The sequence below is a fragment of the Phycodurus eques genome, chromosome 4 (genome assembly GCF_024500275.1).
Source record: "Phycodurus eques isolate BA_2022a chromosome 4, UOR_Pequ_1.1, whole genome shotgun sequence".
NCBI classification, from domain to species: Eukaryota; Metazoa; Chordata; class Actinopteri; order Syngnathiformes; family Syngnathidae; genus Phycodurus; species Phycodurus eques.
The window spans coordinates 6,037,192-6,056,794 of NC_084528.1; the positions used below are offsets into that span (position 1 = coordinate 6,037,192).

Sequence of the window (19,603 nt, forward strand, 5' to 3'; positions counted from 1 at the left end):
TTAAATTATTTTTATTTCCGGTCTGGATGGACACTTAGCTGCTCAGTATTACCTTTAAATAGAGGTACACTTCGCACAAATAACTTTTGTGCTCTGTTGAGCATAGTTTTTCTACTAAAGCCATTAAAAACTGTCCAAAAAAATGTATACCGTAACTTGCTGTGTATAATATGCTCGAGTATAGTGCGCAACCCCAATGGTTACTCCAGAAAGCAAGGACTTCTAAGTCTTAAGTCTCCACCTATGTGCAATGCGCACCAAAAACATCCTATCCATTCATATATTCAAATGCAATAAATGATGGTGGCATTTCTCATTTAATTTATACCTCTAATTCATTCTAATCAGCTATATTAACTTTGTTGAGATCACCCATCTCCTGATTAATGTTTCCTATAGTGTGTCTGTGACGCCCTCTCAAATTTAGTTATGAGACTGCAACTTTAAGGTCAGGGTTACCCCCTCTCACGTGGGCATTGACACATGAGACGAATTGCATGATGTACTGAAAACCAGACAGGCCATCTGTTGGGATGATACATTCACATCTGGTTCCAGAATACTTAAAAAATAGTTAACACCCAACAACAAAATACTGAGGGGAGATAAACATACATAACATCTATTAGCATTCACATCAACTATTTAGGGGATTAAATACAGATTAAAAAAAAAAAAAAAAACTAATGAAAACTAAAGTGAAGAATTTTTGAAAAAAAACCTAACTGCTCCAAAAATTCATTCAAACGAAACATAAACGAACTACAATGGAAAATCCAACTCTATTATAACCCTGCTACAGACGGGCTTAAACCTTCTGCTTGTCTGACCTTCCCACAACAGGTCGAGAAGTTCCATCTTTACTGCTAGATAGCTGCTGATGCTACCATCTTATTCCGCCGCTAATTTCCAGCCAGCAGGTATCTTGTTTGGGCGGCATCGTAGGGTTTGACAAAGTATTGTAACATCTTCCAATTAAGGGTGCTCCGATCAGGGTTTTATGCTGCAGATTCTGATACCAATCAAACATGAGTGAGATCTGCCGATCACTGCTGATATCATTCATGTGGAATAGTTGTACATTTTTCAATTTATTTATGGTGAGTGGTATTGGCTATATGATCCCACACGTTTGTTTGGGGTTACTTGGCAGGTACTGCACGCCTGCGCACTGTGAAGGGGGACACTACACTAGGGCTGGGTGATTATGGGAAAAAATAATAATCACAATTATTTTGATTGATACTGAAATCATGATTAATAAACATGATCATTTATTTTACACCTTTGAAGTTATATAACTACAAAAACTATGCTTTATAACTTAAAAGAAGAACAGAAAAACGGTAACAAGTAAAATGTTTAAAAAAAAAAAAAACTAAATAGTAATGCAAAGCAAACCAAATAATTCTGGTATTTAACAAATACAAATATTTTGTTGTAATCCTAATTGACCTAAAACATGAAAAGTTTAGTCAGAATCAGAATCACCTTTATTTTGCCATGTCAAAAATGCACAAAGAATTTGTCTCCGGTAGTTGGAGCCACAATACGATAACAGTCAGTCAATTCACAGAGAATACTTTTGAGACATAAAGACATTGAGAAAAACAGTCACTGAGTAATAAATGGTTGCTTTAATCTAGTAATACCGGTACAATACGCTTTTTTGTTCTTTGTTTTTGACAGTTGTGCAAAAAGGTGCAGAGTCCTCTAGTCAGATTTAATGTCACAGTCAAGAAAAAAAAAAATAATAATAATTAAAAAAAAAAGTATTTTTATTTGGCTTTACCCGATCTGGATTTTTGGGCCCCGTCACCAATCAGCGAGTTTGAAAAAACGCTAACCAATTCAATCACAAGATGGAGCAATGTGTTTATTTAAATGACTTGTTCATTTACTGTATATACTCAAAAGTATTCTCTAGTCCAGTGATTCCCAACCAGTGTGCCATGGCACATTGTGCCATGAGCGATCTTCGTGTGTGCCGTGGGAATTTATCAAATTTTACTTAACTGCTCAAAAAATTACTCATTACTCAAATAATGTATCTTTGTTCCTCTATTTAAGCCAGTGAGGCATTGTGACAGACAGAACAAATAAATGCTCTTCGTTTAGATGGCAGTAAGTACATACAGTAATTACTGTGTATTTACTTTTTGTGACATTTTTGTTTGTTGGTGTGCTGTGAGATTTTCCTATTATAAAATGTGTGCCTTTGCTCCATAAAGGTTGGAAATCACTGCTCTAGTCGGGTCATGTATTCTAATCAGTCAGGTCAAACCAACATTACATGACAGAAATAATGGGTGCTAACTTACTGTAATTGAATTACTTTGTGATTAAATTGCTTCACACACACCGAACCTTTAGAGCATGATTCAACATAACGCCGGCATGTTTACGTACAACTGTTAGTGCTAGCTTGCTAGGCTAGATAACGTTTTGTTGCCTGCTCGCGAGCCGTATCGTATTAAAAGTATGTGAACATACCTCAAGCGATCCTTAAATGAACGTAATCTCCTGAGCACCGGTGACCACCACCACACGTTTTTCCCCATTTTGTTTTTATAATACACGTGCCCCAGTGTCATCGCCATGGTAACGAGTGTATCCGGTCGCGTTTGAGTTGAAAAGATAAAGCATAGTGATCGTAAGAGACGGGATGCGAAGATTTTATTGCAGTAGTCTAACATAGTGCAATGGGGAAAGACCAAATTTGTCTTGTAGTCTAATGCAGGCATTACGGGTCGGGCCGTCTGTCTCACACCGCCATGTTTTTTTTTTTTTTTTTAATTACTATTGGCTGTCAGATATTTACAGTAATACGTCAAAAGACACGTGACAAGGCTAAAAAATAAACTAGCTTTTGGACTCAAGTATACTGTACACAACGGCGACACGGAGTAAATGTCTTTTGCGGAGCCTATCAATCGGCGAATTATGACAAAGCCGATCAGCAAAAAATGCTAATTATCGGCCGATACCGATGAAGCCGATCAGCTCGGTCTAAAGTTTACTTTTTATACAGTCAATGACTAGCTGTTTTTCCTGCTGTGTCCTCCTTGGCCTCTTTGGGGCAGTGTGTTGTGGTACATGGATGGAGCTACTCGTTTACTGTAAGCTAGCTAGCTATCTAAATAAATACATTAAGTAATTAAAAAAAGAGTAGAAGAAGAAAGTCGCGTTATGACAACCTTGTTTTTCACAAATTAGGAAGAATATAGGCCCGTGAGTATTGTTCTATTAACTGTCTGTGTTACTACGGCGTTTATGTGAATATTCAATATTTGAAAATAAATCCCTCATGTGATCAAATGCTAATATTAGCTAGCCCATCAATAGGGTTTTCCATTAACTGTTAGCATAAGCTGCGATTTCTAAAACGATGTCTTGTATTTCAATATAAAATTAGGGTAATTATTTTTGTTGTGTGTTTAGTTTTACAGTAAACTCCAATTGGGGTGTCAACAAACATCTTAAAGGATGCTCAAATTTGAATCAATTGCCCAGCTTTGCGCTACACTGCACATATATTCTCTGCAGGATGCAAACTACAAGTCGCGGGTGATCCTTTTTTGTGATCAGCAATGAAAGGCATTGATAGACAAGTGCCGATCACGCGTTTTCCAAGTTAACTGTGCGATCATGACTGGTGGCCAATCGATCAGAGCTAGGCTTTACACAATCACGATTTTTGGGGCCGATCACGGATCAGCGACTTTAAAAAAAAACGATAACAAGATGGAGCAATGTGTCTGTTTAAATGTGTTCATTTCCTGTATATACTTGTGTACTGTATACTGAGTATTTTCAAAAGTATTCTCTAGCATTTTAGAAAAAAGGTAAAACAATGACCTCTAGGGGGCAATCAAGGATTGGCCACTGTCATAAGTTTAAAGTTTAAAGAACATTACATAAGACAGAAATAATGGGTGCTAAATTACTGTAATTAAATTACTTTAACAAATACTGTCAATGACATGGCAACTCTAACTTTCTCACTGTCCCGGCCGGCAAAATGGACGGGTGTTGTCCAGAGTCCACAAAAAAGTGCCACACCGCCGGGATGTTGTTTCACCAACAAGATTGGGAAAAAAACTTTATAGGCCGTCAGACAGTTACAGCACTACGTCACAGGACACGTGACAAGGCTAAAAATAAACTAGCTTTTGGATTCATACACGGCGGCGACGCAGAGTAAATGTCTTTTGCGGAGCCGATCAATGACGTCATTGATCAGATCGGCGAATTATGATATTAAAGACGACCAGCATAAAATACTAATTATCGTCCGACACTGATCACGCCGATCAGATCGGTGTAAAGTCTAATCAGAGCACCACTACTTCCAATGATACATGACGAGACGTTAGCCTAATTATCTCATATGCATTGTTGTCCACCGCCAACAAACTCACTCGACTCGCCCGCAGGGACCGAGAAACGATGCGTTCAAAGACACACTCAGCACTAACCAAAACTGGGCTCTTGTAGTGTACTATACAGGTATTTTATTCCTTGTAATATGTGTTAATGATTTTTTTATTTGTTTTTCTTCGTTTTAGGTTAGAAAATGCTTCTTTTACAACGACAATTAAAAAAATATGTAAAGTCCTATCATATGGTCAGCGGCGAATTATCATATGTAAATATGATTTGGAAAAAAAATCTGTGATGCACTGAATCCGCAATAAGTGAACCACAATATAGCCAGGGTTTACTGCATACCATTATAATGATATTTATATATCCGTATATCTCATTTTATTATAAAGGATTTTTTTTTTATTTTATTTATTTATTTTATAACTTTTCCTCTACCTATGTATAGCGACTGAAAATTTAAGATTTTGGGGGTGGGGGGGATTGCACATTGCAATATATACAGGAGAAATCACGGTAGACATCATGAGTACGTTATGTATTTGTTATGTTAAAAAAATAAAAATAAATAGTCATTTTTTTTTCCATTATTGAGCAGCCTGAGTATATAGTGTATATTTTTACAATATACAATTGTTTACCTGGGCATTCCTGTATGGTTCCGGTTCACTCCATTTCCACTGATAAAGTTCTCCTTTGGAGCTGACAGCCACCAACTCTGAGAACATGGCCCCAATGCTGACAAACTTCACACCATCCTGAAGGGAACAGTTTGAGATCATCAATGTGCTGAAAAGCCATAAATACAATTTGTACAAGAATGCACACATTTCGGGCCCGTTAACACTAATTTTCCCCCTCTTGTCATTGTTCCATATACCAACAACGTGACTAGAGGCTTTTTTATTTTTGGAATAAAAAAAAAATAAAATTAAAAAAAAAACAAAAAAAAAACATTGAACGAGGACTTCAAACGCCTCTAAAATCCTCCATAAATAAATTCACGAAAAAATTACTACAAAAGAAAATTCCCTTGTGCCCATCGTGCTCTCTCACGAATAATGTTCCATTTGCATTACTGATGTTGCATTTTCAGAGAAAGTAATGCCGTTTGAAACGTCAGTAATTTTGATGAGTTGACTTGCGATTCGGAACATGGATGGATGGACTTTGAAAACCCATTGGAATTTCAGCTCATACAACCATATTCGTGGATATTTTTAACTGAAACATAGCCAATCGGAGATGGAGTTTTCTAACCAGCAGACAAAAGGGTCAAGGAGAGATATGTTGAGAAATCATAGGTATTATATACAGTTTTACTCTAATTTGAGGGAGTTTTTGGAACAGTTTTCTGATAGGTGATATCACACAAAAACATTCCCCAAAAAGGGCATATTTACCCAACACTAAAAAGAATTCTCCACAACACGTTAAATAACCTAAACCTAATAACTAGTTGGGCCACCCGTAGCAGCAACAACTGCAATCAAGCGTTTGCGATAACTTGCAATGATTTTGTTATAATTCAGCCATATTGGAGTGTTCTCGACCATGAACCGCCTTTTTAAGGTCATGCCACAGCATCTCAATAGGATACAGGTCAGGACTTTGACAAGGCCACTCTCCAAAGTCTTCATTTTGTTTTTCTTCAGCCATTCAGAGGTGGATTTATTGGGGTGTTTTGGATTATCGTCCTGCTGCAGAATCAAAGTCCGCTATAGGTCACAAACAGATGGCTGGATTTTTTATTTTTTTTTTTATGGTTCAATTTATTACAGCAGGTCTTCTAAATGCTGAATGAGATTACAATACCGCCACCATACAGTGGGTACGGAAAGTATTCAGATCCCCTTAAAATGTTCCCTCAGTTATATTTCAGCCATTTGCTAGTCATTTAAGCTATTCCCCCCCCCCCCCCCCCCCCCAAATCTAGACACAGCACCCCATATTGACACAAAAACAAAACGGAATTGTTGAAATTATTGCAGATTTATTTAAAAACCGGGACACGACTGGTTAGCACATCTGCCTCACAGTTCTGAGGACCGGGCTTCAAATCCACGCCCCGCCTGTGTGGAGTTTGCATGTTCTCCCCATGCCTGCGTGGGTTTTCTCCGGGTACTCCGGTTTCCTCCCACATCCCAAAAACATGCGTGGCAGGTTGATTGAAGATTCTAAATTGCCTGTAGGTGCGAATGGTTGTTTATTTATATGTGCCCTGCGATTGGCTGGCGACCAGTTCAGGGTTTACCCCATCTTTTGAGCTAATACAGCCATGAGTCTTTTTGGAAATGATGCAACAGGTTTTTCAAGCCTGGATTTGGGGATCCTCTGCCATTACTCCTCGCGGATCCTCTGCAGTTCTGTCAGGTTGTATGGTGAACGTTGGTGGACAGACATTTTCAAGTCTCTCCAGAGATGCTCAATTGGGTTTAAGTCAGGGCTCTGGCTGGGCCATTCAAGAACAGTCACAGAGTAGTTCTGAAGCCACTCCGTTATTTTAGCTGTGTGCTTAGGGTCATTGTCTTGTTGGAAGGTGAACCTTCGGCCCAGTCTGAGGTCCTGAGCACTCTGGAGAAGGTTTTCGTCCAGGATATGCCTGTACTTGGTCGCATTCAGCTTTCATTCGATTGCAACCAGTCATCCTGTCCCTGCAGCTGAAAAACCACCACCATGCTTCACTGTTGGGACTGTATTAGACAGGTGATGAGCAGTGGCTGCTTTTCTCCACACATACCGCTTAGAATTAAGGCCAGAAAGTTCTATCTTGGTCTCATCAGACCAGAGAAGCTTATTTCTCACCATATTGGAGTCCTTCAGGTATTTTGTTTAGAAAAATCTTTCAACTGCATCTCTGGAGCTCAGCCACAGTGATCTTTAGGTTCTTCTTTACCTCTCTCCCCAAGTCTCTTCTCCCCCGACTGCTCAGTTTGGCCAGACGGCCAGCTCTAGGAAGGGTTCTGGTCGTCCCAAACGTCTTCCATTTAAGGGTTATTTTAGACACTGTACTCTTAGGAACCTTAAGAGCAGCAGATTTTTTTTTTGTAACCTTGGCCAGATCTGTGCCTTGCCACAATTCTGTCTCTGAGCTCTCCAGGCAGTTCCTTTGATCTCATGATTCTCATTGGCTCTGCATTGCACTGTGAGCTGTAAGGTCTTATATAGAGAGGTGTGTGGCTTTCCTAATCAAGTCCAATTAGTATAATCAAACAGCTTGACTCCAATGAAGGTGTAGAACCATCTCAAGGATGATCAGAATTAATGGACAGCACCAGAGTTAAATTTGTCACAGCAAAGGGTCTGAATACTTATGGCTGTGTGATATTTCAGTTTTTCTTGAATAAATCTGCAAAAATGTCAACAATTCTGTTTTTTTTCTGTCAATATGGGGTGCTGTGTGTACATTAATGTGGAAAAAATTAACAAATGATTTCAGCAAATTGCTGCAATATAAAAGAGTGAAATTTTTATATATATATATATATACACCATTTAAAAAAAATATTTTGTGTTTACTTGTGCTGTCTTTGATTAATAGTTAATTTGTTTGATGACAGGAAACATTTAAGTGTGACAAAAATGCAAAAAAAAAACAAGTAAAAATCAGGAAGGGTCGAAACACTTTCATATCACTGCATGTGCACCCCTAGATTTAAACTATTAAGATTTATATGGTATGGTTGAGGTCTTCGTAACGCACCGCAATATATTGTAGGGGTAGAACCCTTTTTTTTTTTTAAACCGCCCAAACCGTTCGGTTCAACTGTCGGCATGTATCCCGTTCGGTTCGTAGGCACGCCAACTCTTTTTTTCTTCTCCTCATTTACTGATGTGGCGACACAGTGTGGAAGCGCTAATGCAAGCCAACGCACGTGGTTGTGGCGGTGTTTATAAAGTGCAATCGGAAATTCAATCTGACGCCCTCACTCAACTCCAAGAGTGCGCATTCCAAGAGTGTTCTGTGTTTCTGAACAGTTCGGACTGTAGCAGAGCACACTTGGAGGATATTTTCAAACACACCCTATACAGTCTTTCGACTGCCTTGAGCTGGTGTTGAATTCTGCGTAACGTAGTAACGATGCCCGTTTGTGTGGCTGTCAATGTGTCGATCTTCCATGGAAAACTACATTTCCCAACACCTTTAAATTCAACCCAAAGACATTTGTTTTTAGCATTTCTTTGGCTCCAGGACAGCATTGTAAGGTAGGAAAAATCGGTTTGAGCATATTGCCTAGAAAATTAATAGTGCTGAAACGAACCTGCAAAGGTATATACGTTTTTGAGTCCTAATTTGGTATCGAGAAATATGCGTCAGACCTACTTCAGCAACCCGAGGTAACGCGATGCTATCATGCAGTGCAGCTCAGCAGCCCTCTCAAAAAGTAGTAGGCATATAAGTGGTAGATATACACAAACTGTTATAATTCCTACACCGCTTATATGGTTAGATGTAAAAGCCCTCAAATTAAAGCTAAAAGTCTGCAGTTAAAGCACATCTTGCTCATTTCAATTAATATCTACTGTGGTGGTGTTTAGAGCCAAAAAGATGAGCTCAATCGTGTCCATGTCACATGAAAGAAGAGATGTTCATGGAGTGAACTTTATGCATAAGCTGAGCTCATTCACGTATAATTATAATCAGGTAGATGATAATACACAATCACTCATCCACGCCTATTGGATATGAATTATTAAACGTCAGTCTATGTGCATCATTTAAGAAATTTAATAACTTGAGCTTTTATTTAGGAGGAAAAAATGTCACAAAACAAATGCTAAAAGGATTTGCTATCAATTTAGTCAAACGATAACGAGTTTTTATTTAGGAGGTAATGATTAGATCTGTGTTTTTCCAACCTGGGCACCTAATTTACATTAGAAAAACCTTACTGTAAACCACCAAACAAAAATGTCACAAAACATGAGGGTGTTTCTTTTCAGGTACTTTTGATTTTCGTTTTTTCCAAAAACAAAATGTCACCAAAACTATATATACCTACCTTACCTTGTCATCTTTCTGTGCGTCAGAATCTGTTCGAGTCCAAATACAGTGTTCCCTCGTTTTTCGCGGTTAATGGGGACCAGAACCCCCCCGCGAAAGGTGAAAAACCCGCGAAGTAGGATTTGCTCCCCCCCCCCAGGAATTTTCGTGGATGTGTACGTGGCTACCAGAATGTTTAAAATATGTAAACCGTATTTATACTGTACATATTTGAGACAAAGATTACAACAGTACACATTTACTTAAATCTTTAATTATAAAACCTTATACAGTAATTAACATTCATCAACATTGCCTTCTGAGAGAGGCGAAGAGGCTTGTGTTGGTGGCGGAGGTTTGGCCTTTGTCCTGATATCAGTGTGCAAAGTCACTCTTTTCCCTGCAATCAGCAATCCACAATGCCAATGCAGCTTCCATTTTCACAATTACATTTTGCTTCGTAATTGAAGCAGTTTTGCAGATGTTTGCTTCCTCTTTCTCTTTCTTTATTTACTGCGCTGTAGATTCATTCACGCCATTATGGCGTTCCACAGATGCATAACTTCTGCCCTCTTTGATCAAATCTAAAAGTTTCATTTTTTTGCTGATGGTCATCTTCTTACTCCTGGAAGCGCCCTGGAGGAAGCTTTTGCAGGTGCACAGCGGTTCTGTGGCATTGTAAGGGCTTGCTTAACTAATAAAAAAAATATGGCTTAAACAAAAAAAGCTATTGCGAACAAAACAACGTGGACGAGACTGGCGAGACACGACAAGTGAAGATGCTGGGTGAGGCTGCGATGATGCGCAGCCAATCAGCAGACGGGATAAATCCACTCGTGGTCTCATTGGTTGATGTCACGCCGGGAACCAATCACACACCTTGTTTGAGTACCCGTACAGTACAGGCATGTACAAAGCCTCTGAGTCAACTCATCTCTTTGTTTGGCATGCAGGGAAACCTTCTCTCGCGCGCATCAACATGAAACGTGTCTTTCCGCAATATGGCTGCCGATATTTATTGATCTGAAAATGGTCAATGTGGCGGTAACGACAGCAACTTTAAGGGACAGACCTACTTTAGTAAAAATAAAAGACAGAATTTGAAATGTTTTGTATATATGATGAGAAATCATTAATTCTATTATATGTTAAGGAATTTATGGTAAAAGTTACACCGTTTTAGCATTTTTTAGTAGAAAGATAGAGCTTCATATATCCAAACCCTGTGCTAGGGACTGGGTGAAAACTGTAAAATACCACCATAAAATCGCTTAAAAAAATTTTCAAAATATACTAATAACATGAAATTTTAGACACTTGTAATTTGGCACGCCCACTGCTGGTTATTGAAAAAATCTATTTAAATATATTTTTTCTTTAAATTTTACATCAAGGACAGAAAAAAGCCAGTAATCAAATAAACTCCCATAAATGCTAAAATAATGATTTTGTCTCAATTTAGTCAAATGTACTTATCGGGTACTGTAAAATTTAGGCTTGTTTACTGGAACACAAAGATGATATAACTATTTGAAGGAAGCCATGACTTATGTTATATGAATGACAACAGGTGGCTACAGATGTATATTGTACCTTTTGTCATCCAATGGAAGAACATGTAATTGATTTCTGCTTGTCACTACATACCGCTGGTATAGACAACAAATATACATTCCTGGTTAATAATAAATAAAATAAATATATATATATATACAGAAATAGTAATGCTCTGAAGATATACTTTCTGTTTTAACAAGACATCATTGATTTTCCTAAGAATCAACGTGTAGCGAACCAAACTGAAAACCACAAAACCAGGGATAAGAACTGGACCGTGGATATAGTGAACCTTTCCACCCCTAATTCAGTCCTGCTCACCACTATTGGCACCCCTTCATCTTTTTGCATGTATAATATCATCAGAAATAAATGGCAATTTACCAAACTTCTATCATCAGGATCTTTTAACTGGAAGTCCAAAGTAATTTAACCATGAAAATAGTTTTTTTTTTTTTTTTTAACTTAGATATAATAATTTTAAAGAAAAAGAAAAACTGAAAAAAGCATGTGCAGCAATATTGGCACTCTTCATTATTTGGTTGTACACCCTTTGGCATCAATGACAGCCTCCAAAGCTTTTGCAGTTCTCACTTTTCTCCCACTCTTCCTTTGAAATTTGTTCAAGCTCTTGAACATTTGCACATTTATTTTCTCCAGTGGCATATTTCATTTTCATTTCATTGGATTGAGATTAGGACTCAGTGCTGCCCATTTTAAAGCAGTCAATTGTTTCCTTTTCAACCATTCCTATGTGCTTTTGGATGTGCACTTTGGGTCTTTGTCTTGCTGGAGGACCCATGATCTTCGCATTAAACAAGTGTTCTTACACTGGGTAAGACATTTCGCTCAAAATCTCTTTTGATAAATCTGATTTGATGATACCTGTGATACAATCAAGGCCTCCACTAACAGATGCCAGCCCCATAGAATTATGGATCCTCCACCATGCTTGATCATTGGGGGGGGATGTTCTTTGGCTTAAAGGCTACACTGTGCCGACAGTAAACATACTGTTTGTGTGCATTGCTAAAAGGCTCTATTTTTGTCTCACCTGTCCATAAAACTTTTTCTTTTGTATCAAACGTTAAGTTCTCGATAGAAAAATGTTTCACTTGATTCATTTTCTCCAGGAGATATTACACATTTAGTACTTAAACTTCACGTAGTGCCAATAATGGAGAGCAGGACTGCATATCGTTTAACCGCACAGCTCAAGTGTTTTTGTGTGGACAGGAATATTTCCTGACAGACTCCATCTTGACAGATTATTTTTCAAAAAAGCCAAATTTTCGTTTCTGTGTGGACTTGCTCTAATGCTCATGTTACAGGTCCAGCGCACCTAGCTGTGTGTGCTCCTCCTACCTTGTCTGGCCACCACTGAAGCTCCTCTCCAAGGGACACAGGGCTCTGAACTGGGATGTTCTTCTTGTCCAAGCATGGTTCCCCATCTCGGCTGGTGGATCCTCGCTCTGTATCGAACGAGGCCCCGTCCAGCCACCGGCGTTCACGTAATCTCAACACAGACTCGCGCTCTCGTAATAGCTCTGAGTCGCGCTCTAAGGGAAGAAGGAGAACTGGTATGCAATAAGGTCACACCAGTGGGATAGAAGTAAGCCACTCTCTGGGAAAGACCCGTCAACATAGTTTTAAATATAGAGAATTATATAAGATTCTTTAGAATCACTGTATTGCAAATAAAAATTGCACTGCTGAATATTGGGTGGAAGTCTTAACACTGATAGGTGCACACTCTTATATTAATATGCCAGTAGATGAGAACGTGTATTAACTGAGAAACCATGCTATTGGATGAGAGTAGACTTGGCAGTTTTTTTCCTTTTTTTTTTTTTTTTAAAGGATAGTCTTGATAGCCTAGAAAATGTCTTGTTAAAATAGGTGGGCATAGCGGGCCTTTCTCAGAGAGCTCATATTTTGTACTACAGCCATGCACCATATAACACCAACCATGTATAGCTTTTATCACCAAACATTCAGATTACAAACCCAGAAGAATAGGCTGAAGGGAAGATAATTAAGCTCAGGTCATTTAAAAAAAAAAATAATTCAGCTCAAGCCTATATTAGTTTTGCATTAGGGGTAGGCAAAACACAAAATCAAAATTAGATAATATATTTTTTAGAATATATATTTAACAGGGATGTCCCGATCCGACCAAGTGATCGAAAATCGACTATCACGTGATTTTCAGGTGATTAAGATTGGGTGAAAAAAGATTGGTTTTATTATTTTTTTATATTTTAAATGTCACAAAGTGACAAAATAATACAAAGGTACTTTGGTAAGAGCTTGCCAAATGGAACAGTAATTGCTTCATTTTATACTACACAATGTAACTTTTTGGTTTTTTTTAGTGCGCGTACAAGTCTCTGAAAGAGACACACTCCTTGTGTGTGTGTGTGTGTGTGTGTGTGTGTGTGTGTGTGTGCGCGTGCACGCGCGCGACACACACAGACACGGTCTGCCTTGATTCTATTGGCCCATTGCACCACGCTCATGAACAGGAAGACACTGACCGAGCGCCCTGAGAGCAACTTTTACTTCTCAATAAGTCTGCAAAGCCCATCACTGAACAGAGTCATCAAAGAGTTGAGAGAACATCAGACGGCAAGTGTGATGCATTCAAACGACTTCAAATAGAAGTTTAACAAGTTTGAATTATTTTAGGACATGCAAGTTTGGTCATAAATCAATAGTGTCGTTTGTAGACGGGCAGTCACCCACGTGACTTTGACTTTATACCACCAACTACGTAGCTGCATGGACTGTCATTACAGCCTAACACGTAAACTAATAAAATAAAAATATGTATAAATGCACCATACGATTCCATGAAAATATTAATCATCCTGCATTTTGATCTGTAATTTCTGTAACCTGCTTCAGTTTACATTATATTTCATATAGTTTCTAAATATGTTAAAAACCCATTCCTGTTTTTTTATTATTTTTTTTTATAATTCTTTGTGCGTGTGGACCCTATACACACACACACACACCTATATATACAGTGCCACAAGAAATTATTCACACACCTACACTTTTTCCATTTTTCTGCTAGACTTGTTCTAAAGTTGATTGGAGTACACTTTTCTATTAAAAAAAAAAGCTGCATAAAATATTCCATAATGACAAGGTAAAAACATTTTCAGACAGTTGTGCAAATTTATTGAAAATGTAAACATTTAAACATAATGGGTACATGAGTATTAACACCCTTAGCCTAATATTTTGTTAAAGCACCTTTGGCAGCAATCACAGCCTCAACTCTTGGTTATGTCTTTACGAGCTTAGAACACCTGCTTTGGGTCATTTTCTCCCGTTCTTCTGTGCAGATCCTCTCAAGGTCAGACAGGACTGGATGGGCAGCATTGGTGGACAGCCATTTCTAGGTATTTCCAGAGATGTTCGATTGGATTCAAGTCAGGGCTCTGGCTGGGCCACTCTAGGACATTCACAGGCTGCTCCAGAAGCCACTCTTTTGTTATCTTGGCTGAGTGCTTTGGGTCATTCTCGTGTTGGAAGGTGAATCGACGCCCTAGTCTGAGTTCCAGAGCACATTCTCAAAGAATTTCTCTATATTTGGCAGCTGTCATCTTTCCCTCTATGCGGGCTAGTCGTGCAGTTCCTGTAGTAGAAAAACAGCCCCAAAGCATGATGCTGCCACCACCATGCCTCACAGGAGGGATTGTGTTAGCCACGTGATGACTAGTGCCTCTTCTTCTCCAGATATGACACTTGCAATTCAGGCCCAAAACAATCTATTTTGGTTTCATCAGATCAGATCATTTTGTTTCTGCAGGTATGAGAATCCTTAAGGTGCCTTTTGGCAAAATCCAATCAGGCGAGAAGTGGCTTCAGTCTGGCCACTCTAATGGCCTGATTGGTGGAGTGCGTTAACAATGATTGGCCTTCTGAATGGTTCTATCTCCACAAGGGAACACTGGAGCGCCGCCTTAGTGACCATAGATAGGGTTCTTGTTCACCTCTCTGACCAAGGTCCTTCTTCTCCGGTTACTCAGCTCGGTCGGACGGCCAGATCGAGGAAGGATCCCGCTGGTTCCAAACTTCTTCCTTTTCCGACTAATCTAGACCACAGTGCTTTTCGGGACCTTCAATGCTACTGAAATTCTTTTGTATCCTTCCCCTGATTTGTGCCTTGACACAATCCAGTCTCGGCAGTCTGCAGACAATTCCTTAGACTTCATTGCTTGGTTTCTGTTCTGATATGCACTGCCAACTATGAGACCTTATAGAGATAGGTGTGTGTCACAGGTGTGTGCCGTTCCAAATGAAGTTCAATCAACTTAATTTACCACAGGTGGACTCCAAGTTGGAGAAGAATGTCAATGATGATCAGTGGAAATCAGATGCACCTTAGCTTAAGTTTGAGTGTCATAGCAAAGGGGCTGAATACTTATGTACCCATTTATGTTTGAATGTTTAATTTTTTTTAAATAAATTTACACAAATGTCTGAAAACATGTTTTTACTTTGTCATTATGGGATATGTTATGTAGATGTTTTTTGTAAGAAAACTATACTCAAATCAAATTTGCTCTAGAAACCTCTGACAATGAGGAGCTTTGCTATACTACTCCGCGTTGCGCCTTTGTTGAGCGCAGATCCACTATGCTGATGCTCTCGCTTTCATTTTGACCAAGGAAGGGTGCGTTCCGAAAGTCTCCCTGACGCCCTAACTCTACTTTCAGAGTACGCGGTCCCGAGTGTAGCAGAGTAGCGCCGGAGGATATTTCCGAATGCACTCCAAGCTGCTGAGATCGAAGCTAACACGCCGTTGCAACATGGCTAGTACCATAGACCGTCCTGAAATGGCAAATCCTCCACCATCCTTCAAATCTGACATTTGGAACTACTTTGGTTTTAGTGTTAAATATGTCCCAGATGGCAAGCGTGTCGTAGACAATAGTATAACGGTATGTCTCAAGTTTCACATAATGCTTAACTACGTCGGTGGAAATAAAACAAACATGACATCACATTTACGCCGACATCACCCCAATGAGAAAATAAGTGCTAGACGGAAAAAAAAGCAGCACGCATCCTACAAAGTGACTTGGACAGCTCTGTTGTACTAGAGCGGCTCCAACTACCGGAGACAAATTCCTTGTGTGTTTTGGACATACTTGGCAAATAAAGATGATTCTGATTCTGATGAGTCAAAGAGGGCCGAAGAAATTGACCGCGCTATTGCTACTTTTATTGGTTGACATGCGACCCTTTTCTAACTTATGTACAATGCTGGGTTTCATTACATGCTGCATGGACACTTGAGACCCGTGATAACCACTTTGCGAACATCGTTGCTGCTCTGACCTCGAACGGCTGGACGTCGAGAGCTACTTGACTTAATTACGGCACTATATTACTGCAGAATGTAAGATGAAAAGCAATGCTCTTCAGACACGCCTCCTCGGCAGTCATGGTGTTGATCATTTAACCAAAGGTCTGACAGAAGCTGTGGAGGATTGGAAGTTATTGTGACCAAATGTACAGGTACAGCTCAATAAATTAGTGTCTAAACATTTTTTTTTTTTTTAAAGTAAGCTTATTTCAGTACTCATTCATTATAAATAGATTCATTCATTTGGGGTTTTCGTTTGCTGTAAGCAATAATCATCAAAATTATGTTGTACAAACAAAGAAATATATATTTCGCGCTTTCACCGAACTAAATTAAGCTTTTGACACTATTCAAATTTATGGAGGTGTACTTGTAATTATAACTGACAACTAACAATGCCAGGCAGGGCGGGAGACTGCGACCAAATTGGTCACATATGAGACCTTTTTTTTCCCAGCTTGTGCGATTAACATTTTCATCTTTTTGCATTTGTGCGAGTGCATGTTTTAATGGTTGAAAGAATTATGTTTGCCTGCTGCAACATAATTGACTGCTTCTTAAAGATAGGACATGCTATTACCAAAATACCTGTGCGTAAATACCCAAAACAAATGCATGTCACATACACTAGTACTCCGGTGTGTCTGGCCAGTGGAATGGCCACCACGTACAAGCGGCTGAAATAAGTATGTAGCACGTCACCATTTTTCCTCACTAAATATATTTCCAAAAGGTGCTATTGACAATGAAGTATTCAATACATAAAGAAAATAGAACAAATAAGCTCAGAAATTAAGGTGTGTGTAATAATGCAAAATGACAAGAAAAAAGTATTTATCATGAATGGGAGGTGCAAAAAGACATGGAAAGCCAAGACAGCACCTGAAATCTATCAATGATCAATCAATAAATAATCAAATAGCAATCCTGCCCCTTGTCACTGCAAATGAATATCAGCTGGTTCAGTCCTAATTGGAAAAAAAAGGTCCCATTGCCAAAGTGTGAGTCAAGACATCTCATGATGGGTAAGAGCAAAGAGCTGTCTCAAGACCATTGCAAACTAATTGTGGCAAAAAATAACGATGGCATTGGTTACAGGGCGCGTATCTAAGCTTCTGAATGTTCCATGGTGGGGGCCATAATACATAAGTGGAAAGCCAATCATACCATTATAAATGTTCCTCGATCGGGTGCTCCTTGCAATTTTTCTGACAGAGGAGTGCAAAGAATAATCAGAAGAGTTGTCCAAGAGCCAAGAACCACCACGTTTAGAGGAAAAACGGCACTGCACATCACCCGAAAAAAACCTTACCAACAGTGAAATTCCTAATACGTAAGTGCAACGCAAATCATACCATCATAAATTTGTTTGGAGGAGAAATGGCATTGCACATAACCCTAAAAACACCGTACCACCAGTGAAGTTCATAATACGCAACTGTAAAGCCAATCATACCATCATAAATTTGCCTCGTTCGAGAGGGGTGCAAAGAATAATCAGAAGAGAGGAGTGCAAAGAATAATCAGAAGAGTTGTCCAAGAGTCAAGGACCACCTGTGGAGAGCTTCAAAAAGACCTGGAATTAGCAGGTACTGTTGTCACAAGGAAAACAGTGAGCAATGCAGTCTGGCCCCATGACCTGTATGCACGTTCACCATGCAAGACCCCATTGGTGGGGGGGGGAAGAAGAAAAAAAAAAAAAGCATGTCAAAGCTCGTTTAAAGTTTCTTGAACAACATTTGGACAAGCCAGTTAAATACTGGGAGAATAGTCTGGTCTGATGAGAGCAAAATTTAACTAAAAGGAGAAAAAAAAAAAAGCACATCACCCTAAAAACACTATACCAACAGTGAGGTTTGGATGTGGGAACATGATGGTGTGGGGCTGCTTTTCAGCAAATGGGAGTGGTAAACTTCACATTCTTGAAGGAAGGATGAATGGGCAAATGTACAGAGACATTCTTGACAAAAATCTGCTGGCATCTACGAGGACGATGAAAATGAAACGAGGGTGGACATTTCAGCAGGATACTGACCCAAAACGCACTGCCAAGGAAACTCTCAATTGGTTTCAAAGGGGACAAAAATAAAGCTGCTAGAATGGCCCAGCCAATCACCTGTCTTGAATCCAATCGAAAATACATGGAAAGAACTGAAACTCAAGGTAATAAAAGAAGCCCACGGAACCAAGACTTGAAGACTGCTTGTGTGGAGGAAATGGGCCAAAATCACACCAGCGCAATGCATTCGACTAGTTTGTCCATACAGGAGGCATCTTGAAGCTGTCATTGCAAACAAAGGCTTTTGTACAAAGTATTAAGTAAATACCAGTGGACGTGTTCAATATTTTTCCCGTGTCATTTCACATTATTAAACAAATTAATTTCTGAGCTTATTTGTGTTTCTTTCTTTCTATCGATGGATTAATTGGGTTGTTCCCAACATCCGGTGAAATTTCCATGTCAGTAGCACCTTTTGAAATACATTTAGTGAGAAAAATGGTTTTTGGACTGGTTTGGTTTTCATCTCAAAGGGCAGGGGGGGGAACACTCTCTCATTTGTAAGTGAGTAGATGTTTCACAGAGTTCTTTTTTGTGAATTTTATTAATTGAAGCCTTGCCCTTGCAAAATTCTGTTCATTAAATTACCTTTTTCTGAGCAGAGAAAAATGTCCCTTTTATTTTAAGAGTAATAAATGTAACGTTATCAATGTTAGCAGACCTAATAACATTGTCAACACAGCCATTGATTATTCTCTCTCTATTTTTAAAGGTTATTTTGTCTATAATTTTAAACAACAGGTCCTGGCTGTCGTATCATGACTGTCTAATTCTACCTAGGTCAATTACAAGTGCCTTAGACCATATGAGAGAGAGCCGCTTTCAAGGAGCGCGGTTAGAGTTTTACCTGACATCCACTAAGGTTACTCTGTAAAAGTAAAGCCTAACATGAGCGGGGCTGGCACTTCATAAGTGGGTGTGAGAACCTTGGCGAATCTCTCTCGACACCGGCTTAAGCAAGCTCCCGTCGCCGGTTACGGTTTACTGTGTAATACACAGGAACAACGGGGAGCTTAAACCCTTTAAACTGAGAGCTGGTCAGGACTCCCTTGGTTCTAAGGAGCAGCTGAGCCTGGGGTAAGTGAGGTCTGACTCACTGTTAAATACATATTTCAGCCGCTGTACCTAGTGGGTACGGAAAGTATTCAGACCCCCTTACATTTTTCACTCTTTTATATTGCAGAAATTTGCTAAAATCATTTAAGTTAATTTTTTCCACATTAATGTACAT

General features: G+C 39.1%; 1 protein-coding gene across 1 annotated transcript in view; it reads right to left on the reverse strand.

Annotated features, from left to right (window-relative positions):
* Positions 1-19,603, reverse strand: part of ubr5 (ubiquitin protein ligase E3 component n-recognin 5) — a 133,009-nt gene that overhangs the window by 83,048 nt on the left and 30,358 nt on the right. Inside the window, 2 exon segments of the mRNA XM_061673734.1 lie at positions 5,028-5,144; positions 12,293-12,504. Of these exon segments, the coding sequence (XP_061529718.1) occupies positions 5,028-5,144; positions 12,293-12,504 (329 nt within the window).